The sequence below is a fragment of the Python bivittatus genome, unplaced genomic scaffold (assembly GCF_059951505.1).
Source record: "Python bivittatus isolate LINGU-HERP-01145 unplaced genomic scaffold, Pbiv_v1 ctg000410_np1212, whole genome shotgun sequence".
Taxonomy (NCBI): Eukaryota; Metazoa; Chordata; class Lepidosauria; order Squamata; family Pythonidae; genus Python; species Python bivittatus.
Window position 1 is genome coordinate 5,463,585 of NW_028277067.1, and position 25,071 is coordinate 5,488,655.

The 25,071-nt window shown below is 40.3% G+C and overlaps 1 protein-coding gene across 7 annotated transcripts in view; it reads left to right on the forward strand.

Annotated features, from left to right (window-relative positions):
- The window catches only part of ORMDL3 (ORMDL sphingolipid biosynthesis regulator 3), a 32,166-nt gene extending 10,552 nt beyond the window's left edge, over positions 1–21,614 (forward strand). For 3 of the 7 annotated variants that reach the window (XM_025172173.2, XM_007436625.3, XM_025172176.2), the window contains 4 exons: positions 1,789–1,846; positions 6,112–6,303; positions 12,585–12,736; positions 14,476–21,614. In XM_025172173.2, the coding sequence (XP_025027941.1) occupies positions 6,130–6,303; positions 12,585–12,736; positions 14,476–14,611 (462 nt within the window). In that variant the 5' untranslated portion in view covers positions 1,789–1,846; positions 6,112–6,129 and the 3' untranslated portion in view covers positions 14,612–21,614. The remainder of the gene's footprint in view (positions 1–1,788; positions 1,847–6,111; positions 6,304–12,584; positions 12,737–14,475) is intronic. The other 4 variants (XM_088143423.1, XM_025172174.2, XM_025172177.2 and 1 more) reach the window with 2 other exon arrangements.
- Positions 21,615–25,071: the final 3,457 nt, after the last annotated feature.

The window sequence follows — 25,071 nt, forward strand, 5'->3', positions numbered from 1 at the left end:
CCATGGATTTAAAATTGAGATTTCCCCCAGTAAATATACAGAAGAAGAGAGTCCAATGTAAATAACAGAATAGGTCATGGGTAAAGAATGCTGAATGCTACTTGCCTTCTGGCAGAGCCCTTCTGCCTGAGCATATTTAGTCTTTGTTGTTGTTTAGTCGTTAAGTCATGTCCAACTCTTCATGACCCCATGAACCATATTGCGCCAGGCCTTCCTGTCCTTCACTGCCTCCCTGAGTTTGCTCAGTTTCATGCTCATTGTTTCAGTGATGCTATCTAACCATCTCATCCTCTGCCGTCCTCTTCTCCTTTTGCCTTCAATCTTTCCCAGCATCAGGGTCTTCTCCAAAGAGATCTCTCTTCGCATTAGGTGACCAAAGTATCTGAGCTTGAGCTTCATTATCGATCCTTCCAATGAGCAATCAGGGTTGATTTCCTTTAAGATTGACTGGTTTGACCTCCTAGCAGTCCAGGGGACTCTCAAGAGTCTTCTCCAGCACCACAGTTCAAAGGCATCAATTCTTCGGCGCTCAGCCTTCTTTATGGTCCAGCTCTCACAGCCATATATTACTACTGGAAAAACCATAGCTTTGACTATGCAGATCTTTGCTGGCAAGGTGATGTCTCTGCTTTTTAATATGCTATCTAGGCTTGCCATAGCTTTCCTCCCAAGGAGCAAGCGTCTTTTAATTTCATGGCTGCAGTCTCCATCTGCGGTGATCTTGGAGCCCAAATAAATGAAGTCTGTTACTGCTTCCATTTCTACCCCTTCTATTTGCCAGGAATTGATGGGTCCAGATGCCATGATCTTAGTTTTTTTAATGTTGAGTTTCAAACCAGCTTTTGCACTCTCCTCTTTCACCCTCATCAAGAGGCTCTTTAGTTCTTCTTCACTTTCTGCCATTAGAGTGGTATCGTCCGCATATCTGAGGTTGTTGATGATTCTCCCTGCAATCTTGATTCCGGCTTGTGATTCTTCCAGCCTGGCATTTCTCATGATGTACTCTGCATATAGGTTAAATAAGCAGGGTGACAGTATACAGCCTTGTCGTACACCTTTCCCTATTTTGAACCAATTGGTTGTTCCATGACTGGTTCTAACTGTTGCTTCTTGGCCCGCATACAGATTTCTCAGGAGACAGGTAAGGTGGTCTGGTACTCCCATCTCTTTAAGAATTTGCCACAGTTTGTTGTGATCCACACAATCAAAGGCTTTTGCATAGTCAATGAAGCAGAAGTAGATATTTTTCTGGAACTCTCGTGCTTTCTCCATGATCCAGCGAATGTTGGCGATTTGATCTCTAGTTCCTCTGCCTCTTCGAAACCCAGCTTGTACATCCGGTAGTTCTCGGTTCATGTATTGCTGAAGCCTAGCTTGTAGGATTTTGAGCATAACCTTGCTAGCATGTGAAATGAGTGCAATTGTGCGATAGTTTGAGCATTCTTTGGCATTGACCTTCTTTGGAATTGGAACGTAAACTGACCTTTTCCAATCCCGTGGCCACTGTTGCGTTTTCCAAACTTGCTGGCATATTGAGTGCAGCACTTTAACGCCATCATCTTTTAGTATTTTAAATAACTTAGCTGGAATCCTGTCATCTCCACTAGCTTTGTTGTTAGCGATGCTTCCTAAGGCAAGCTAGTCTAGCTGATGTCATTTTTGTTATCTATGCATGGCTGAGAAGGAAGACTATGCAGGGAAAAGATTTTTTTGGTTTTCACAGTACATGCTTTGTTTCTCTGAAAAATCACTTTGCTCCCACCCCTACCTCTTCTTCTGTTTAAACAGGACTGTTGCCGTCCCATCTACTTCTGCCCTAATATATCTGTCCTGCCCTGCCAGAGAGGTAAGCAAAGATGAACGTTTGAGAAGTTATGAATTCCACACATAATTTGCAGAAAACCTGGGTCAGCTGGGATGGTGGAGCCAAGCTATAAAACCTTATCAAGAATTCAATCCAATTATTCCCCTCTCTTATATCCAGAAGGAATCAATAACCTGGATTTTGCACCCTGCTGCAAATGGAAATTTTCCTTTTTTTTTTTTTCCTCTTCTCAGCAGAATCACCAGGCTCCAAAAGTGGGCCTGGAAAGTGTAGAGCTTATATTTTTCTTCTTTGCATTGGCCTGTGTGTTTGTATCGTGTTGCAGTTATCAGTAAAAACAAATTCCACTTGTATACTACTAAAGACTTCATAAATTCTTTGATGAAAGAGGTGATTAATTTCTATAGCTTGCCTTTTTCTTCTCTCTTTTGAGTCTTTTAAACAAATACTCTGCTGTTTCTGAAGTTTCAAAGCATTATACAGACTATACCATAATAGTTAGAGAAATCTGCAATGGCAGTATTCCCAAATGTGGTGGAGGGGAGTTTCTCTGGATAAATATATGGTTATTTAGTCATGATTCAAGTTAGGTAAAGAGAGAATTGACTGCTGCATACTTCTAGAACTTTTTTCCTTTGGAAAAATTCATGTTCCAGGGATCCTTTTCCTCTCTGAATGGGTTTACCCTTCTCTTCCCAGTTAACAAATCAACAAAAATTCTTATCACAGTCAAAAACCCATACACATTTTTATCAACTACTTATTTTTCAGTTAAGTAAAAATGAAGGGACAAACCACTAGGCCAGGCTGAACTGGAAGTAAGCATAAAGAATTAGATTGATTTAAAAACATTTTTTTTAAAAAAACCAAGTTACCATTTGGATGAATTTCTCGATTTGAAATCTCACAGAACAAAGATACATAAATGGAGAAATGTGACCTGTTGTTAAATAGGCAATCAAACATGTTCCCTTGCTGGGAAAATCCAACTTTGCTCACTGTTATCTCAGGAGATAAAGTTCTATAAATAGGTGCAGAAAATGTGCTTGAGTCGCATCCCAGCTGTGCAGATATCAGTTTTTAGATGGACCAGATGTTTGGGATCTGAGGTTACATGAAGCTTGAAGGACAGAGCAGCTGTAGAAGCAAGCGTTTTCACTTGTATCACCCCCCCTCCCCTTTTACTAAGCTGACTGCCAGGATGAAGCAAAAAGCAAAGCTGAAGGCGACTGGAACAGGCCAGGACCAAGCCTATATTTAAAATTGAGCATCTAAGAGCCATGTGATGCACAAGATCTGATTGCAACCCATTAGTCACAGAAGCAAACAGAAACTGTTTTTGAAAAGGGAGCTATGGGAATCTCCCAAGGAGAATAGGAGGAGAATGTATGCAATGCATATGCCAAGAAAAAAAAATTGCAACCTGCAGTTTTATCCCATATTAACTTAGATCATTGTTAATCTCGATTTATAGGGCTACTGTAAGGATTGCAATGAAAAAGATTTGAATAGTACACAGTGACCCTAGCTCAGTAATAGAGCACCTGCTTTGTATACAAAAGATCCTGGGTTCAACTCCTGGTAGCATAAGCATCTGTCTCTTGCTTTAGTAATGGACAGATATGGCATCAGGCGGTTTACCTGTTGGCTGTGTGACAATTAGCACTCACATCAACCACTGTCTCTGGCCCTCAAAAGTTAAACCTCAGTGGGTGATAGGTGTGCTTTCACTCTAAAATCACTAGTGTATCAGTTTAAGTTCCTTCCATAATCATCTATCCAAATAGTTCTTTTGCACTGATTGATTGATTATGTGCCATCAAGTTGTTTTTGACTCCTAGCAACCACATAGATAGATTTTTCAATAATAACTACACATCTCATTGTGAGAGTATGCTTTCTAAGATACTTTAGGAAGAAAATTATTGCGTTCAGCTTAATGTAGGGCAAACCTGATGTGATGCAATTCTCTTGTTGTTGTTCTTGTTTCTGTTTAGTCCTTACGTGGTTGTTTTTTTCTTTTTCTTTCTCCAAATAAATAACTGGCACAATCAGGCCCAGGTTGAAACAAGTCCCTGTTATGGGGACTTGAAAGTTTTGTTCCTGCCTCTTAACATGTTCTGAATTGGGACTCTGCACAGTTCACGTTCATCCAACTAGAGTTTACTTGCGTTGCAAATTGCAATCAAGGGACAACAATTTGGATTGCAACAGATAGCAAAAGCAATCTCCCACTTCACAGTCTTACATCAGAGCCACCATTGGCCCTGCGTGGCATGAGATGTTAATAATTCAACATCCACTTTAGCCTCCAAACAGCCTGCTTTGGAAACCAGTGCAAAGCACAGTGTGCTCATGTGTTGAACTAATGAATACAGAGAAACAGATGAAGGAACATACTCTAGAATGCACATGGGAATGTTGCTGAAGCAATTATTTTTTTAATGTGAGAAGCACAGGAGTTTCACATACACAGACATTACCTTATATTCATATGTTGGAGATGGAGAAGGTATGAGGGGCAGCACTGTTTGATAGGGATTTTAACTGATGTACCACTCCCATGTGCTAGCCCAAAGAAGCCACTGCAGGATGGCCCTTGAAAGTGGATTCAAGAACAACCCTTGGATATCAGTAAAACTCAAATCAGGAATGTCCAGAGAATAACCTTCCAGCTACTGTTGAGCTCCAGTTTTCATCAATCCTTGTCAAAATGGCTAACAGTGAGAGCTACATTATGGTCATCCTAGTTTAATATTTTGGATCAGGTTTGCTTTACTTCTGGTTCATAATGACCCTCTTCCATGCCACAGACATATTTAAACCATTTTGCTGCTATTCTAAACCTGTTTGATTGTGTCCAGCTTTGCTTAATCTTGATTTTTGCAATGGTCTCACTGCACATCTAGAAAAGATACATTCTGATATCTAATTCATGATCTTGGCTGCTGCTTCTTCTATGTATCCATGCCCCCAGGATCATCAAAGACAGGATCACTGAACTTCTTTACCCTCTAGGTATGGAAATCATATACAATCTCCTCAGATTTCTCAGAGCACTTCCACACCACACCATTTCCACTCCCCAGGTGCTAACAAAGCAGTTTAAAGCCATCCTATATTCATCAAAGCAACCCAAAAATTGTTCAGTGAGTGGGCAGCCTTAGAAATGGCATATAGAAATAAATAAAGCCATCACACATGATGCCCATGAATCACTGTGAACTTGCAAGGAATTCCATGAGGCAATCAGTGCTCTCTTCCAGCTTACTAACAGGAGAGCAAAAAATGTCTCCCCATCATAGCCTCACCCACTGAGCAATTGCAGATCCTGGAGCCATGAAAATTCCTCACCCCACCATACATGAAAGGAAAATAAATCACTAGCCACCCCACTCTCTTCCTCCAGGTTTTAGTTAGCATTGTTTGCATTTGTTTGGCTATTAGGGGGAAAAAAAGAAAAGAATGGTTCTTCTGCAGAAATGCTTTCTACCTGCAATGCCATCTTTCCTCTTACATTTAAAAGACCTCTGTAAGCTGTGATGATGAAATGGTAATGTTAGTGTTTGCGGTCAGGGTCTACTACCTCTCATCCTGGCTGATGCCCCTACAATAGGTGGAGAGGAAGAACCATTCTGACTGTTTCCAGACAGGTACCAGGAACAGGATGCTGAAACTGAGAGCCAGGAAGCAGGGGGAGGCAAGAAAATTAACTCCCCAAAAGCTTTGCAAAAGAAATCTCAGCTTTGCATCTGTTTCAAATAAATCAGCATGGATTGGAAAGGGGGTGGGGGAGAAATGCTGATGTTTACAGCTGGTCCTGAATTGATGCAAAGACCCCAAGTGGAAGTGCATATAGATTTCAAATGTTTTCAGTTTCTTCCTTGGATCAAGGGAGTAAGTGTCTGAGGATTGTTGTTGTTTTAATGAAATAATAGGCATCTCTAGGCACGGTTAATGTCTAAGTGTTGAACTACAGTTCCATGGCTAACTAACAGTGATGGGATTTGTAGATTCAGCACAATTAAACAACATAAGGCTGGGAAAGGCTGCCTCCCCAGTCTTTACTTTGGTGATTGCTTATGCTCATCCCGGCTGTCAAAGGCTATTTTGAAAAATATCAGGCATCCATAAAACTGCAGATCAGTGAGAATTGGGAATCTACATCTTGAGGTTGATAGCACAAGCTGTTGCCTAACTGATGTGGAAGAAAACAAGCTGCCTTGGCCTTGGTAAAGTTGCATATTGTCTTTGACCCAGCTTCGTTGTTCTGTGCTCTGTTCCAGGGCTGCTGAGTTGGAGAGATGAACGTGGGCACGGCTCACAGTGAAGTGAACCCAAACACCCGAGTCATGAACAGCCGCGGCATCTGGCTCTCCTACGTCTTGGGAATTGGCCTCCTACATGTGATCTTGCTCAGCATCCCTTTCTTCAGTGTCCCTGTAGTCTGGACTCTAACCAACCTCATTCACAACATGGTATGAAGGTACTCTTTGGCCTTGCAGACTGGTGCGTCTGCAACAGGCAGTGGAAGGGGCCAATGCAGTGCTCCCTCTTTGTGCTCTCTAAGCAAATGGGAAGGAGTTGGGGACAGCTGCACCAGTGGTTGCTACAGGAGATTCAGGTGCAGTTGATGCATTGCCCTGCAGCCAGTGGGTATGATATTTTCTGCCTGGAATCCATTTCCTGGATCTGAGTGCTTCCTCATCATCCTCCATAGATTTCTGGGTCAACTCTCTTGGAGACAAACCATACATCTCAGCTAAAAATTGCTGATTCGGGGTCCTATTTTGATGCACCTGCACCTATTTTCCTTCAGTGCTCCCCAAATGGCAATCTAATTTAGGATTATCTGATGACAGTGGGCACTTATGTGGCCAAAAAGTCCATCACGTTATTTGGGACAAGGGTAGCAGGTATGTAGCAGTGGAATAAGCTGAGTAAGATATCTGGAGCAGAATATTCACATGTAAATATCTTGGTTTACTAAGACAAAACCCAGTACTGTGTCAAAGTGGCATCTCCTTCCCTTCGCACTTTCTATCATGCTTAGTTTAAACTACCATTTCCCTTTACAGACACAAAACCCCCTGGTTTAGTTTTAATTAATATGCAAAATCAAGTTTGATGTGCTGGCGAATAACCAAGATTAATCCACAGTTCCCAGGTTAGATATAGTAGGAAACAGTGGTTTAAAGGAGAGTTAGGAAGCTTGGAGATTTGCAGGTATTTTGGATTAGAGTCCTACACTCCCTTGCCTTTGGCTGAGTTGGTTCAGAAGAACTGATGTCTAAAACATCTAGGAGGAACCAGGCTGCCTATTCCTGGTTTGAAAACTATAACCATCATGATAGATTCACTAAGCCTAGTGTAGAAGGGATGAATAGAGTTAGATTGGTACAATGCTAATTTGCCCTGCAATAAAATATTAAGCCAGGGTGTGTGTCTAATCTGACCTATATACATACATTCACACTGCCAGCCCTCTTCCTGGATTTATGCACATTTTAAATTACAGGTAGTCCTCGCTTAACAACCACAATTGGGACCAGCAACTCTGTCACTAAGAGACATGGTTGTTAAGCAAGACATCACATGACCGCATCTTGCAATTTTACTGTTGGCTTCTCCATTGACTCTGTTTGTTGGAAGCCAGCTGTGAAGCATGCAAATGGCGATCACATGACCGCAGGACACTCTGATGATCATAAATGCCCACCAGTTGCAAAGCATCTGAATCTCAATCATGTGACCACAGGGACACGATGGTCTTAAGTGCAAGGACTGGATGTAAAGTTACTTTTTCAGTGCCATCATAACTTTGAATGGTTGCTAAACGGGGCAATCATTAAGTGAGGACTATCTGTAGAATCGTGCTCAAAAGAACACCCCAGTTATAAGAATAGGGGAAAGTCATAAATAAACTGAGCATAGCATGCAGATGAACTGCATGGAAAACACAAAGAGAAATGTAATAGAAAGTAATACATTAAGAACTGTAACTGTGGCTGGCCAGTTTCAGAGAAATGGCTTTCCCCCCCCTGTTTCAGTGATATGAGCACATCAGGTAGTCATTTAAGCTGGTTCATATCTCAGAGCACCAATCCCCTCAGTTCACTTTTCCCTGCAGCGTCAAATAGCCAGACGCTACCTCAGCTGCAGACTGGGTGGCCAGATTCCTGGTGATACATCACTCTGAGCTTGACCCATGGAGAGAAATCAGTTCTCCAACTGGTGGCCTCAGCTACTCGCCTGTAATTATTACTTCATTATAGTAATATAACAACTGAGAGTGACAACAATCCCATTGGGGTTTCTTCTCTCTGAATAGATTTCATGTTTGATTGCATTATATGAGGCTTAGCTCAAGAAGTCAGACTTTTTTAATAGCATATGCTCATCCCCCTAAGCTTTGGATGTGATTAGTTGGTGCTGAAATGCAATTTTTACTGTGATAGAAGGGAGAAATTATTAAATTGGGGAGAAGGGGGATAATACTAGCCATAATCAATTTTATTTATCTGCATTTAGCTTCCATTAAAGCCAGTTGAGTTGTTGTCCCGAGTTCACTCATTATTTTGAGCGTATTCTTCTGCACTTCAGCCAAAGGTCAAGTGCAGTGCTCAGCAGGAACAAACTTTGCACATTCCTGACAGAGAAATGTGATCTGCTTAGGATGGGCAGGAATATTGAAATAGACTCTGGTTGTGGTCTGTGTAACTTCACTCTTGGATTTTGTAGAATTCTGTGACCTGCTTCTGTTCTTCTCCTACCTGACCATTCCTTTCAGTCCATCGTTAGCTGCTCAAATGGTCTTCAGGGCTGTACGAGTGATAGGCTTTGGGTGGAACATTGAGGGCCACAGCCCATAAACAAAGGCCAGAAAGGTGGGGTAAAACCCATTTTGCCATATAATACAGGAATCCACTGCCAGTTGGGGCTTTCCACTCCAGATGGCTCAAGACAGTCTGTTATTAAAGTTGGAAAATTTAACTTAGGCTCTCCTGTTTCCACTAAGATATAACATAATCTACAGCAGCTATTCTCAGTCTTTTTACCCTTGAAAGAATTTTCAGATCTCAGGGAACCCCTGCATAAAAATTTGCAAAAAAATACAAAAACTTCACAATGCAATTCATATCTAACCTACACAATCCACATTTTATAAGGTTTACAACAGCAAAGCAGCAGTCCAGCAGCTAACTCACAGCCCGTAAAAATTCACAGTGCTTGCAAGCCCTAGCAATGTACAGCACACAAATTCAAAAAACAATGTTTATTTTTTTTCAATCATGATCTTTCACAGAACCCCAGGATTCCATGGAACCCCAGTTGAGAAAGGTTGATATACAGACCTTTTCTGCAAGAGTTTCCTGAAGCTGTGGAAGACTCTGGATGTATCTTAATACAGATCTCACTTGTTTCTGTAAGGCATTCCTAAGAGTATTTCCCAATGGAGTGGACTGTAAGGGGGGGAATCCATCTCACTGTCATACGATCTGAAGATTATACCAAAATCTCCCGCTCATGAAGGGGCAGCTTTATTGCTAGAACAGCTACATCTGCTCAAGCATATATGACTGTTTTGCACCGAGAGAAAAATCTCCTGACACCTCTGCCTAGAAAGACATAGAAAGGCAGGGATCTATTACATGAATTCTGAGGTACATTTGTAAGCCTCACAGCTTCTGAATTTCTTAGTGTTTCAGGTAGTCCTCATTTAGCAACCACATGATCTTACTTTGGCTTTGCTTCACAGACCTGTGAAGGTCATAAATGGGGTTGCAAAGTTATCGTTTCATCACCGTCGTAACCGTGAACAGTTGCTAAATAAGGCAGTCACTAAACAAGGACTACCTGTTATTAACAGAAGTGACAACAGTGAACCCTGGAAGCACAGTGTTTGAAGAAACCTTTCCATGTCAGCTTGCTGCTCAATATCACATTGTTTGTCTGATCATCTGATTTATAGGATCTAGAGCAGGAGTTTTCAGATTTTCTCAAGCTGCAGAACCTTTAATTAAAAAATACAAAAATCGCAGAACTGCTGACCAAGAGGCAAAGCTCAGGTGATAGAAAATTAGCTGTGCTTAAGTAATTATTGGTTTGTTAGTCCTTATTCTCCCACATAACCCTGTTAAATTCTTGCATGTTCTTTTTCTCTGTCTCGCATGATCTTAATTACAATTTGCGATCCACACTATTTCCTCATCCAATTATGATTAAAAAGAAAAATCTGAACAGAAATTCATGTCATGTTTTTATATTTCATTTTCTCTAATGTATCCATTTTTGTGTATGTTCTTCTCCCTAAAACATACTTTCATGTGCACACATGTTCCTAATAGAATGTTTTGTGTGCATATTTTGGATTCTGCATTCTAAAATTCAGTGATCAGCATTCATGCTCAAACAATATTTAGTCAATGGTCAACACAAAATGAAAGAGACAAATAAAAAATAAAAAGCCGCAATCCTGGCCCAAAAAAACATCTCAGGTGAAAGTAGCAGAATAGTACATTACAGCACTAAAGTGTATCTCTAAGAACAGAGGAATTCTCAAGGACTTAATACTTTTAATATTAAAGCTACAGTCTATAAGACTAAAGCATAATGAAACTGAAGCCATTACAAGATAGTTTCTAAAATCAACAAGATACTATTCTAAACTATAACTTTAATCTATAAATCTACAGCACTGTAGGGACTGAAAAAAGTCAGTAAAATTATTCTGAGATTAACATGATCGATACAGTGCATTCTGGTTTGGGAAGTGAAATTTGGATCAGTTCAAATTCAGATAAGGTTGCCCTTATTTTAATATACTCCAATATGTTTTTATTTTCCTCTGAGCTTTTTCTCTATCTCTACTACATTTTTAGGGATGGTGGAACAGATAATATTTCTGATTCAAGAACTGCTCTGTGTGGACTCTAGCAGCACATGGCAGCTTTTATTTCCCAGATTCATAGTTTATAATAGATTAAACATTTTAAAAAAATTAATGTGCTGTACTTTTAGAGCATTTAAAATATTTCATTTTCTATCCCTTTATTTTTTAAAAAACCCTTCTGATTTCAGATAGACACCCAAGTAAGTCAGAATAATGTTTTTTTAAAAAGCACTCTATATTAAACACAAATAGGCAGCAAAAGATTAAAAACAATAGAAAGCTAGAAACGTGTTGAAACATATTCTCTGTTGAAATTAGAACTCAGATTAAGGAAGGGGCCAATTAAATCTCTGGAACGCCTTCCGGTAGGGGCCATAATTGAGGAGACTGTCCTGCAGTTCTGCCAGCTACACTGTTTTGGTAATCTTTACACCAATCCTGTGATAAAGCCTCTAGTTAATAAGACTTCTCACAGCTAATTTAACGTCTCTACTGTAACTGACAGAGCAAATTTGGTGAAGTGGTTAGGGCACCAGGCTAGAAACTGGGAGACTTTTAGTCCTCCCTTAGAAACAAAGCTAACTGGGTAACTTTGGGCCAATCTCTCTCAGCCCTAAGAAGAAAGCAGTGGCAAACCCCTTGTAAAGATTTTGTCAAGAAAACTGCATGGACTAGTAGTCCAGGGAGTTGCCAAGGGTCAACACTAACTTGAAGGCCCCAAAAATAAAATCCCTGTAACTGGAGAGATACATATTCCCCAGCATCAACACTAGCCTAGGGGAGGTGAGACCTTAATCACCCCAGGGGTCAATTTTCATTATACCATTTTCCAGCCTATTAAATATCTCTGTCACTGCATCCTCTTAAGCCTCTTGGAGACCAATTCTTGCTTCTATCCTTCTTGGCCTACGTACATCAATTTTTGTACCCCAGATCTAGCTCTCCTGTTCATTTATATTTCATCCTCTGCAGTTTAGCTCCACAGCAGGCTCTGATGTATGACAATGCTGAAAAAGTCTTTGGCACAGCTCGTGTCTCATGGCTGCAGACCAATGAAATAAGTCAGAACAAAGCTGGGAGGATTATGGTACCAAACTTCTCAGTTATTACTTGCATGGATGTGAAGAAGGGACAAATTTCTTCTTGCATGTTTGATTATTCATTTGCTATTGATTTGCTCTAAGAAAACATGTTGTCTGCTAGAAGTTAGGTGTTCTTGCTTGCTCATTAAGGTATTTTGGGGACACACCCCTCATTAGATTGAGAGTCAGCATGGTGTAATGGTTAAGATTATGGACCAGGAACAGGGAAACCTGGTTCTAGTTCTCCTGTACGCCCAGAAGCCAGCTGTGTGAACTTGGGCCAGTTACACCCTCTCAGCCTAATCAGACAATCTTGTAACAAGCTGGTTAGTAAACAAAAAACCCTTGTTGCATTATATATTGATAGTTTCACTCTAAAACAGTGTTTCTGAACCTTGGCCATTTTAAGATGGGTGGACTTCAACTCCCAGAATTCCCCAGCCACTGCTCTAAAGAGTAGGTGATAGATAAACAGACCCTGGAACTATGGGGGACAAACACCAAGAAAAACAATCACAGCCTCTCATTATGTCAATGATCACTTAGGAACCTGAGGTGAAATTAAGCCTCCTACCCTCTTTTCGGTTGCCTTACCCTGACTCTCACTGAAACAGTGGTTTTGTGCTGCACCTCAGCACCTTTTCTTATCGTGTCAGTTCTGTTGCAAGAATACTGTAGGGTGTTCTCACCTTTCCCACCACTTAAACGGCTACCTGAACGAAAGTATGCAGCCAAGCAAGCTCAAAAGCCCTACTAACTACCAGGCATTTATGTTTCCTTACAGAGCATGTATATCTTCTTACACACTGTGAAAGGAACGCCATTTGAGACTCCCGATCAGGGTAAGGCCCGGCTGCTCACTCATTGGGAACAGATGGATTATGGAGTGCAGTTCACAGCTTCTCGCAAGTTCCTGACTATCACACCAATTGTACTGTGAGTACCAAAGAGAACCTAGCTGTGAGCCTTCTGCTGTTGCTGTTTTCCAACTTCAGCGTACAGGGAGTGCCACAATTTGCACTGAAATGGGGGAATTCAAGCCTAGTTACATGGAAGAATGTCAAGAATGAGATAAGTTTATGGCAGGTATAGAGTACCTTCCAGACATTGTTGAACTACATCTTCCAGCCTCTCTCCCTACTGGCCTTGCTGATGAAAGTTGCCAAGAGTTGTAGATCAGCAGATGCCGGGGTAGGGTGGGATGGGGTCACAATTCTCGACTCCTGGCTTACAGCCTTCATTTAAATCACCGAGCCTAAGAACAAAAGTATCCTGTTGGACTAGATCAAAGCTTGTCTATCTAGCATTGTGTTTCCTAATTGAAGCAACACACAGGTCACATAATCCACTCGTGCTTGTTTGCTTAAATATGCTTTATTGAGTAAATCATAGTTAGCTAGTTTGCACAAGACATTAAGCCAGAAGCTATTGGCAAACAGACCATATGAAAGCATAGAGGGATGTGGAAATCATCATTGCTTTGTGTACTGCCCAACCAGATGCCATTGCAAAAACCCATGGCAGGTCATGGGGACAACGTCCCTCTTCCCTGAGTTCATCAACAGCACTTACCAACTTCTCCTCAGGTTTATCTAGCCGTTTTTAACAGCTGTCTCAAGTAACCATCGTCGCCCCATCTTTTGATAGCCAATTTTGTACGTTATTTCTTTCCAAATCTTCAGAATTCCTACTTTTCTCTTGCCCCAATTTCTGTCCTGAGATGAAAATGGAAGGTTGGGGTTGTAAAACAGAGGGGATTGATGAAGCCACTACCAAACAAGTGGCAGCCCCTTTGCACACTTTGCTTTGCTGTCTTCCTTCAATCCTTTCTAGTGGAAAGGGTTGGCCAGGGGCCACATGGAATCAATAACCATGTGGGTTGGCTCTTTTCTCTACCGCTTCAGTAAGGGTGACCATCAGCCCAGTTCTTCTCTACTGAGATACAAGCAAGTGAACAGGATAGGCCTGTAACTGCATATAACTCTGAGAGATCATCTTTATATGGTCTTTTTATTGGAGTGCTTTATAGTGCTGTGGCATTCTTGCTATGTCGCTTGGAGTTTATAAAAACCATTGAGTGGTATTCAAATACAGGTGGTCCTCATTTAGTGACCACAATTGGGACTGGCAACTTGGTCATTAAGTGAAGCAGTCACTAAGTGAAAGCATGACTGTGCTTATGATCTTACTTCAGCTTTCCTTTACAGATCTGCAAAAGTCATAAATGTGAGGATTGGTTGCAAAGTTACTTTTTCATCACCATTGTAACTGCAAATGGTCACTGTATGAGGCAGTCGCTAAACGAGGACTATCTGTATTTAATTAATAAATAAAATAGCAGAGTCCTTATATCAGATCGACAAATTTTATTGAAAGGCATAAGGTTTGCTGAGCTGCAGCTCTCTTCATCAGATGCAGCTCACCAAACCTCATGCCATTTAATAAAATGTGTTAGTTGGAAAAGGTGCTACCAGACTCCAGATTTGCTTGCCACCATCTATCAGATTACAGACCTAGACATTTTTTTCCCTTTGCTATCATTGTGATATTAATGCTGGTTTGTTTTGGTGGTTGCCTGTATCCCATCCCTGAGATCCAGTTGCATAGGACAAAGGATAAATATTTTTATTTTAAGCAGTATTTTAAAACTGAAACTCCTCTCCTTTCCTTTACAGTTATTTCCTTACCAGTTTCTACACAAAATACGACCGGGTACATTTCATCATCAACACCATCTCTTTGATGAGCGTCTTGATCCCCAAGTTGCCCCAGCTGCATGGCGTCCGTATCTTTGGAATCAACAAGTACTGAGTTCGGGTGGGGGGGCTTTTTCTCTCCCCTCCCTCTTTTTCCGGCGAGCTGTGAGATACCAGAGTGAGAACCCCACTTTCTTTGCTCTGGCTGTGTCTTCAGGCTAGGGGCTGCAGGACAGCTCTCCTTTTCAATGGGCACATATTGCACAGGATTGCAAAAACCAGCGAAACATAAACGGCTCTGAGCTTGCAAAGAGGCAAGAGGAAGCTGAAACCTACTGCAATTACTCTTGTTATTACTGCTTCTTCTTGAGAAACTGAAAATAGATGCAGGCCACGCTGCAATGTAAAAGGTACTCATCATTTGTTCTCTGATAGGAAAGAATTCCGGCTGAGAAAGTTGAACAATAAAAGCCTGATTCAAGGTGACGTTGATTTAGGATGATAGGAAACGCACTTTAACATCAAACTGTCCCATTAGGAGAGTTTGACTTGCTCGTGGAAAGGGCTATATCAGAAATATTAGGCTGCACGCTGTGAAAAGCGTAGTCAGATTTCCTCTCGACTGTTTATAAATGCCTTTAATGATGCAGAGGCAGGAAGGAAAAGATCTTGTTCCTTCCACAGGGACACAGTTAACAGAGTAAAGCTGTTCAGAATATATCCTGGGCTTTTAAGTATCTGCCCTCGGAGGAGTGGGTGTTCCATATGGGAAGGGTTTAGATATTAAAACAGAACTGGGGAAGAAGGAGAGAGGTGAGAAGCGGAGGAAATTCTTGCCACTGGTTTTGCAGTGGGCATCGCAGTTTGAGTCACAGCTGCCTCTGTGCTCCTGGCCAGAGAGCCATTGGCTGAACGATCAATTTCTTTTAGCACAAATGGCAGATGATAGTGTTGTCCAAACTTGGCCACTTTAAGATGAGTGGACTTCAACTCCCAGAATTCCCCAGCCAGCCATGCTGGCTGGGGAATTCTGGGAGTTGAAGTCCACTCATCTTAAAGTGGCCATGTTTGGACAACACTGGCATATAGCGAAGTTTTACAAGAGCAGTGGTGGAAAAGACAAGGAATGCGGCCAAAAAAAATCTGGGCCTCATTTCCAATGTCTTTCTCTTTGTCAGAAATCCAGCAGTAAGTTAGTTAGGTGATTAAAATCTGTTGCTGATTACTACTTATTCATGAGAGTGCTGGGGTTCAAAAGCTAGTGTCTCTCATTGCTCATTGTGATGTCTAGCAAAGGTTTGTTTGCTTTGTACCTACCATCCATATGGTAGAACAGATTTTGCATAAATACATCACCGTGTTAGAATAAAACTGATCTTGTTTCTGATAGCAATGGTGCAGATAGCATGATATAGTCTTTACTTTTAAGGGCTGCTTGCAAAGCCTGTTTCTCATCAACAGTGCTGGTTACTATAAGAAAGGAAAATGGGTTTTTCTTTGGTTCACATCGCTAGCCTATCATTCCTTAAAAAAAGCTGCAGAAGGAAAAGGTCCATTTAATAAGGCAGGTTTCCTCAACCTTCATGCCTTCCAGATAAGTTTCGCATTGGTTATGCTAGTTGGAGTGCTACATGAAGTGAATCTTCACACATCTGGAGGGCATAATGTTGGGGAAAGTGCACTGCTAATTGGGCGATTTCCTTCTGCTTTTTATTAGGGCATAACGAGAAGAAAGTAAAACAAGCAACAGTAGAAGCTTAATACTGTAGATTAAGACGTGACATCAACAGGTTTTTTTTAAAACTCAGGCTGCACTTGGGCACCAAAAAATGTTTTGGGGGCATGGATTTTGATGATCAGCATCTTGGATATATGAAGTTGCTTCTTATTGTTAAGCATGCAACCTGTTAAGAAGGGTATAATTTAATGTCCCTCTCCCCTGCAGATGTGCCTATAAATTCCTAGTTAAGAGAGGAGATTGTAATGGAAATTAACATGGCTGGAATATTTTTGGCATTATTTGTTCAAGTTCCTAAAAATTGAAGACTGACACAAACATCTATTGTTCTGCTAAGCTAGCCTGCACATGAATGCTGGTGGAGTTACAAATGAGTGGAAAATACTTCTTCCAGCTGGAGAATTAAACTCTTTTGACACTTCTCAGGAAATAGCAGCAGGTACCTGAAGCATTACTTCTGCTTCAAGAGAATCTAAGTAAATCACGTGACTTCTTGTTAACAAATGTATATTTTGTAATGGAACATATTCCAGAAATATAAAAGGACATTTAAATGATTATGTGGGAGCTATATGTACTATAATGTATGAAGCTTCAGAAATTATTCTACATGGAGATAAAGAGGAGGAAACCAAAAGTTAAGAATGTGAATAGGCACAGCTTCAGGCTAGCCAGCTGATCGCTTTGGGGTTTTCAGCTTCCTATTTATAGTGGCAATATTTATATCGAAGTTGAAGCACTTAGTGCTTGGATCAATAAGCTTGGTATCTAAAGATCAGCCATAACCCAATAAGCTACATCTAACTCCATGTACTTCAAGCTTCCTCTCCAGACACTAGGACAGACAGATGCCCAACTACAGCCTTTCCAGCTAGCTGGCAATAAAATGCCTTTGGCCAGCCGTCAAGTACTACAAGGAAGATAATTTCACCTTGTTTGATTAAATGAAAAACATCTTTTACCTGTTACATGGAAAGTTTGTAATTCCTGAACTTGATCACAGTGATCTGGTCCTGGATCAATCTCCCCAAAGCCAACCTCAGGCTCTGGCAGTCACCTATCTAGTTAATAGGGCAGGAATAGGCAACCTTGAAGCCCTCATGCAAGACAACATGATGGCTCAAGTGCCCTTCCCAAGTCACAAGATTCCACCTGAGACTACAGCAAGATTTCAAGATCTTGCAAGATTTTGAAGGTTTATTGGGGGGAGGGGGAGCATCTCTTAGAGTCTGGCAGGTGCTATATTGCTGATTGTCTATAAAGTATAATAATATTACCATTGATACTGACAATTATAAAGTGCAGGCACATAACTTTATAACTTATGGAATCAATAGTAGGTTTACAGTTAGACAGGATATTTCAATTGTGGCAGGTCTGGCTCAGAATTTACCATCTAAATGAGCCTTTTTCAACCTGCTTGGCTAAATGAGTTGGGGACTATCCCAATGCATTGTTGAGGTTATCTCATTGAGGAAGGCTTATCTACACCCGGAGAGGGAGGATGGTTCTTCCCAGTGTAATTCTTCTCTGAGAGAAGTGGCATTCCCAATTCAGTACATCTAGCAAAATAGCAAAGAGGTTTAACTCTGGAAGCTATTCACCCAAATCCTAGCATAATTGAGATTCTTCACTGCTGTTCATTTTAGTATGTCCTATTTTTATTCCTGTCTAAGGCATCCTTCACAACCTGGTGCCTCCAAATGTATTGGACATCTTTAATTTCCATGATCCTCCAGCCAATATGTCCTTTGAATTGCAAGTCAAAAAAACATCTGGAGGAGCTTGGATTAAGGAAGGCTTTCAAAGCAAAATACTTTTAAATATCCATAAAGAGAGAAGATAAGAAGCATTGAGAAGCATTTGAAATAAGGTAGAAAGATACTAAAATGAACTGGGATATTTGCTCCACTTTTTTTCTTTAAAAATGATTTACTTAATGTGGTTTTTCTGTGTGGGTGGGTTCTTTATTTTGCTTATGTGGGAGCTCTTCAAATGAGCTCAGGTTTGCTCTCTCTGTACTAGAGTTTTCTTTCCCCTTTCTTTTCTCTGCTGAAGGGAAAGTTACTGAGAAGTCAAAATTATAGTGGAAAGCTGATACTTTTCTCCCAGGCTTGCACAATATCGGGGGGGGGGAGTGTTAATGCATCTGAGTACTGTATGTGCAGAGTAGTTAATTATATGCAAGCCAAAGCTGAGTTTCAGCAGCAATTTTAAAAATTGGGTAAACACAGTTTAAGATTAGCATTTGGGTTAAGGAGAAATCAAATTAACTGGAAGAAAACATGTGTTTCCACATTTCTGAGATTAATAAATTGATGAATGCTACTCATGGTTCAAACATTGAATACCTTAAATGGTTTCTATTTTGTATGTTTATCTGGGCTATTCAGATATTTAGGCCAGTGTTTCCTGACTCGGTGTCCTCCAGATGGGTTGATATTTTTCATAATTTTTATTTGGAGAGCTCATCTGAAACACAGTGGGAGAGTACCAGGTAGAAAAAGGCTGCTAGAGGTAACATCTCTCTTTCTGTAAAATGTTTCCTAAAAGAGGAATGCTGTTTTAGAACTAAATTGCTTTAAAATGTAGAATTACCAGCTTGCTCTTGCAAACATTTTAAAAGCCAAGTCTTGGATTGGAAGGGAGTTATTTCGGTGATCACATGGCTACATGGTCTTTATGCTGGCCAGATGAAGTTCATGTGGTGTTCTGCTAAAAGTTACTAAGGGATGCACAATATAATGCTTGCAAAATAGTTTCACAATGGGGTAGAGAACATAAATCAATCTTTCATGCCACTTTGTGGAGGATTTGCTCAAATCTGATTTTGTACAAAAATGACAGTAGGTCAAGATGGCATCCAACCTATACTTCGGTTTATTCCCAGATGAAGCAGCTGCTCTGATCCCGGTGTAAGTTCATAAACTGTCCTTGTGCTTCTTACAATTCTATAAAACAGAAAGAACTTCTTCATCAGTGTTGGGTTTTCACTGGAAAAAGACAACTTTCTCTATACTAGGTTTTTGGCCCTTCAGGAATAGTTAGAACTATAAGTCATTCTCCCTAGCTATTGGTGATGCCAGTGGGGCTAATAAAGAGTCAACAGCATCTGGAAAGATGGCATTTCCTATAGTGGCTGAATTCTCAGAGTACACTGACTTTTTATGCATGTTAGCAGACAGAGATAGCCATCACACACACAGACACACAGTTTCTATGTTTTGTGCTATAGTAGTTACCTTCAAAGAGTTTATGGTTGCTCAGGGCTTAGTGTAGTCACTGGGTTGTCACAGTTCTTTTCTCTTTACTTTTAATGCAGATTTACTTTTTATTGTTTCTATTTTATCTCTTTCCTTTTAAGGACTGAATGTGTGGTCTTTGGGGAATGCTGGTCTTGTGAATATAATAAAATGAAATGATGCAGTAGTACCAGATCCTCAGTCCTGTACCATACTGTTAAAATTAAAAGCTTCTGGTTATGCTGATACATTATAGTTTTGCTGCTGATTAGGCATGAAATGTATTGTGACTGCTGTCTTACCACTGGAGTAATCTAGGATTCCTCTTGCCATTAGTAGTTAGTTTCTCCAGTGTGGGTGCATAATAGCCTCCTTGGTCAAAGATAGCAGATAGGCGTAATGTTAAACCAGCAATTTGGGAGCAGAAAAAAATTGTGTTGGCTCTGTTGGAGGGATGGAGGATCAATTTCCAATTGACTTTACTCAGACATCTGTGTGAAGATCTAGGAACTGTAGAATTTGTACTAATCTTTGTCACCCTCAGGCAGATGGAGTTATAGAACAATTGAACCAGACACTAAAGAACATGTTAAAGAAATATGCAGCAGAAAATCCTAAGTATTGGTATATGTGATCGCCTTACCTATTATTTGCATATAGGGAAGTTCCACAGGCATCCACTGGTTTCAGTCCCTTTGAGCTCTTATATGGTAGATGACCCAGAGGAATCTTAGATATAGTAAAAGAAAGCTGGACAAAGAGAGTGGAAGGTCCTAAGAATATTTTGGCCCAAAGGGAAAAATTAAGGGGGGAAGAGCTCTGGATGGGGCCACAGGTTCTCCATCCCTGGCTTAAAGAAATTTCATCCAGTGTATTCAGGCTCATTGGCTGCTGACTAATCTCTGAAGCCTTCCCTTTGACCATCCCCTTAAGAATGGAGAGAAGCTTACCTTCTTTTGGGCAGGAACCAGGATGCACTTCTTCCATGGCTATATTATGTCTAGGCCAGTGTTTCTCAACCTTGGCGTCTTGAAGTGTATGGACTTCAACTCCCAGAATTCCCCAGCCAGCACACATCTTCAGGCTGCCAAGGTTGAAAAACACTGGTCTACGCCGTTTCCCTGCTATTGATTGCCCACTTAAAGCTGTTATCTGTTGGGGTGGGCCAAAGGTATTTTGCTGAGATAAATGGCAAGATGAGACTGCCTCCACCTAGATTCCATGTAGCCAATAGGATTGGCAATTGTATCCTATGTGGCAATGAGGATGAGGAGGTCAGGATGAGGGTCCCTCATCCTGACTTCCTGGCAAATTATTTTACGGTGGCTGCAGGACAGCTCATATGGCACACACAGCTATATTTCCCAACCACAAAAGGAAAACAGAAGGGAGGGGGCTTAGAAGGATTTCCACTGACAAAGACAAAGCTTGACAGACTGATTTGGGCAGTCCTGGTGTGCATTACTGCACACAGAACAGTTCAAAGAACCGTGTAGCACCTCTAGAGATCTAGAAACAGAAGGGGAGGAAAACCCGGCTGGATGCTTTCCCAGCTTAGTGAATACACTTGCAATAGTACAGTAGTAGTGTTCTCTAGGAGCTAACAGTTGATAGTTTGATTGTGTGATGGGATATAGGCTTTCTTTTACCTTTAGACTGTGTACTTCACCAGAATATAATGTAAAACAAAACAACAAGAAAAATAATCTATTTTTAAGGTATGGTAGTAAAGCGCTTTAGGAAAGCAAAGGTAACTGAGTTGCTATCACAAACTGAAAGTTTATGGGATATGTATGGATTGTTCTTTAATTTTAGTGAAATAATGTATTGCATTGATTTGCCATTATCTGTGAAATACAATTTTTAGAATGAGTGTGTGAATGGTATTTTAAATTAGTTTAATCAGTTTCGCATGGAACATCTTTGCAGTGAGAATAGAATTATAGCTGTATTCCTTCCTTTCATCTATCCTATCCTACCTTTTCCTATCCTTTCATTTCTAGATTTGACCTTATTTTGTTGTGTAGTGAAGAAATCCTTCATCTGGAAAACTTTCTAAGACAAAGTGTGAATATTATTTTTATGAGTCCTTTCTACAGTATTCCAAGACCAGCTAATAAAGCAAAAATCAGTATTCATGTAATATCCTGTCTGTGTTATTGGAACTTACAGTTGTATATGAATGTAGCAATAATACTGTTTCAGCCAATGGCGTTTGCAAGTTTCCAGGGATATGAGAAGTTTCAGAAATTCAGTTCCAAACAGAACAAGAAGAATCTGGAAACTTAAAAATAGCAAATATGTTGGCCAAATTCACATTAATGAATTTGTCAGATTAAAACATATCTAACCTTGGCTGATCTTCAAAAGCAAAGCAAGGTCAGATTAGGTTAGTATTTGTATGGGAGACATCCTGGAAATATCAGGGTTGTAACATAGATTGGAAATTTTTAAAAAATCCAGAAGAGACCAACAGGAACGCAGTTCCATAAAGCAGTGATACTACACTTGATTTTAGCCAAAAGCCCAAGAAGACCTTTCAACTAGCAAAATATCTAACTATGGGCCTGACACAGTGCCAAAGAACAGCCTTAACCAGAGCAAGATTTGAGCTCCTGGATTCTATGGTAAAACACAGGCGATTTCATCAAGTACCTTATCCAGAGAGGATATGTGTATGTATGCCACAAATACAGGACATCGCTCATATCCTCTTTGACTACCAACTATATGCTTTAGCCAGAGCACAACTTTTTAAAGTCACTAATGGACAGGATAGTCCACTGGGACTCCATCAATAAGCTATCTTACTTCCTCCAAGGTACAAACACATGGAAAGTAAGAAAAACTGCCAAGTTTATATCTAAAGCCATTCCACGGAGAGCTTCCTATCTAGATCAGACTGGGGTCAACTGCCAAGGGGAATGATCTTATCTGATTATTTCATTGAATATTTTTAATATCCCAATACGTTATATTATTTTGCCTTATTTTATTTGATATGGTCATTAGACTAATCAACACTAAACTAAACTAAACCATAAAGCAGTAAAGAAAACCCCGATGGACACTTTCATGTATTTATCAGGAATCAAACTTTATTAAAGAAGCCGCTCTTTAACTTCTATGGAAATTACAGCTTTTCTTGGATTTTCACGCTGCCAAGAGATAAATCACAAGAAAGTATTGTGAGTAAATCACAATAGCATTTATATCAGACAATACGTTGATGTAATATTTTTCTGAAATGCAGCTCAAATACAAGTCGGTTAAAAATGGCACTAAGAAATGTTTGTGCTGTACTAGAATCGTATAAGGGGCAGAATAGAACTTCCAAGTCACATATGTCTCTGGAAGGTACACTAAGCATGTGATGTTGCTGGTTAAAAAAGAAAAAAATCCAAATCACTAATCACTCCTTGATCAAATCCCACCTTCATTATTGAGTCTCGGTTTTGGTACCACGTTTGAAGAAAAAAAATCAGAGACAATGAACCAGGTGCAGAGAACGCAACAAGGGAACCTAAACAGGAGGGCTTTGTGTACTTCTGAACTAGTCATATTAGATGATCTCACTTTGAAAGTTGACTTATGGGTGGGCTTGGGGGTCTTTTATCTGAAATGAGATCAAAAGTCCATTTTTGGGGTGGTTGTATCTGATTGTTACAGGACTCTGTAGCCATTCTGTTTTCTGATTGGTGGGAATTCTTGGCTTACCCCCATCTCATGGTTGCTGCCCTCAGGTCAATTTTTTCTCTGTCCTGCTATAGTTTTATGTGTTCTTTTTAGTGACTGCTGTTTACATCTTTATACCTGACACCAGACATGCACACAAACATATTGAAAGCATAGGAAAGGATCTCTAGCAATTACAGGTGGTCCTTTGTTAATGACCACTCATTCAATGACCATTCAAACTGGATGACTAGATGGTGCTGAACAAGTGGTAGTTATGACCAGTCCTCGAGTTCTGGCAACCGCCCCAGACTTCCAATCGTCACAGCATCCCATGGACACATGATTGTGATTTGCAACTTTCGTTGCCAGCTTCCCACAAGTAGTCAGTTGGGAAGCTGGCAGGAAGTTGGAAGTCTCAGTCACACGAGGTCCTTACTTAACAACCTGCATGGTCCTCACTTAATAGTAACCAGGGACTGCTATCACTAAGCAGCACAGTCACATGATACCGTGTTTTATGACTCCATCGCTTAGCAATGGAAATTCCTGTCCCAATTCCTGTTGTTAAGTGAGGACTACCTGTATTCCATTTCTCCTTTTGCTCGGTCTTTTCTGCTACAACCACAATATATATACAGTATTTGTCTAACCAACCAGCTTTTTTGCTGCTGTTTACAATCTGACTAAATATTGTTATGTGGACTAATTACTGGAGCATGAATGATATTTAAATTAGATTCCCTGACTTTAGAATACTATTTAGGTCAAATGAAGAGGATCCTCTTGAGATGGAAGCTGAACATCTGAGCAATTCTGAGAGAATCACAGACTGTTGGTACAATTAATGAAATGTCTCAAGATTGGAGATCAAGGAACATGTACTTATGTTCTCACAAAATTTTCCAGAAGCAAAATTTCCAAGTGCATTTAGAGATTCTATTCAAAACAAAAGTCCAAGGAATTGCAGCGGGGGGTACCTTCCGGTCAGTGTTGACTCCTGGTGACTGCCTGAACAAGTCCCTGCAGTTTTCTTGGCAAGATTTTCAGAAGTAGTTCACCATTGCCTCCTTCCCAGGGCTGAGAGAGAGTAACTGGCCCAAGGTCACCCAGCTGGCTTTGTGCCTAAGACAGGACTAGAACTTACAGTCTCCCAGTTTCTAGCCAGTTGCCAAGAAGACTCTCTGCCTCAGACACACACACACACACACACACAAAGGAATTCTAGAAGCAGCAAAAAAAAAAAAACATTAAAAAATAAAAAAGGAAAAAACTGAAGATGCCAAGATCTAAATAGTGTGAAATGCATAAAGGACTGTAAGCTGCTTAGATCCACTGTGACTGAAGCAGTGTAAAAGCACTTGTAAATAAATATTGTTCTCCTCTACTGAACAATAAGATTTTAAAAGAAGAAGCAATTAAAAGGTGTTTTGTTTCTTTTTAATATGGGGTCTGCAGTTGTGCTATCAGTTTAGGAATAAATGTCAGGGCAGGAGGCACCCAAACAGAAAGGCTGCCTTCCCATAATTTGAAATGAGTGAAGTTTTGCCATCTGGTACCATACCTCATATAGCCTTTATGTCCAGACTAAAATGTTTGACCTGAACCAGTAGAGAACTATTATAATGGGGGTTTTGACAGCAGGTGGGAAGGGACATTACATATCTCTTTTTCATAATCATTTTTTCCCTTTAAAACAAATATAACCATAGTAAAGCAATACTTTGCTAACTGAAGGTTTTTAAAATATGCATATTTCCTAAAAAGATTGGAGGGGGAAGAAAAACCTGTAATCTTTAAGACACATCTACACCAGATTAGACTCTTAGATGGAATGTTGAACTAGTCTGCAGACATAAACATGGGATCCTCTCAGGTATGGAAACAGTGTTGGATTGCATTAAACCAGTGTTTCTCAAT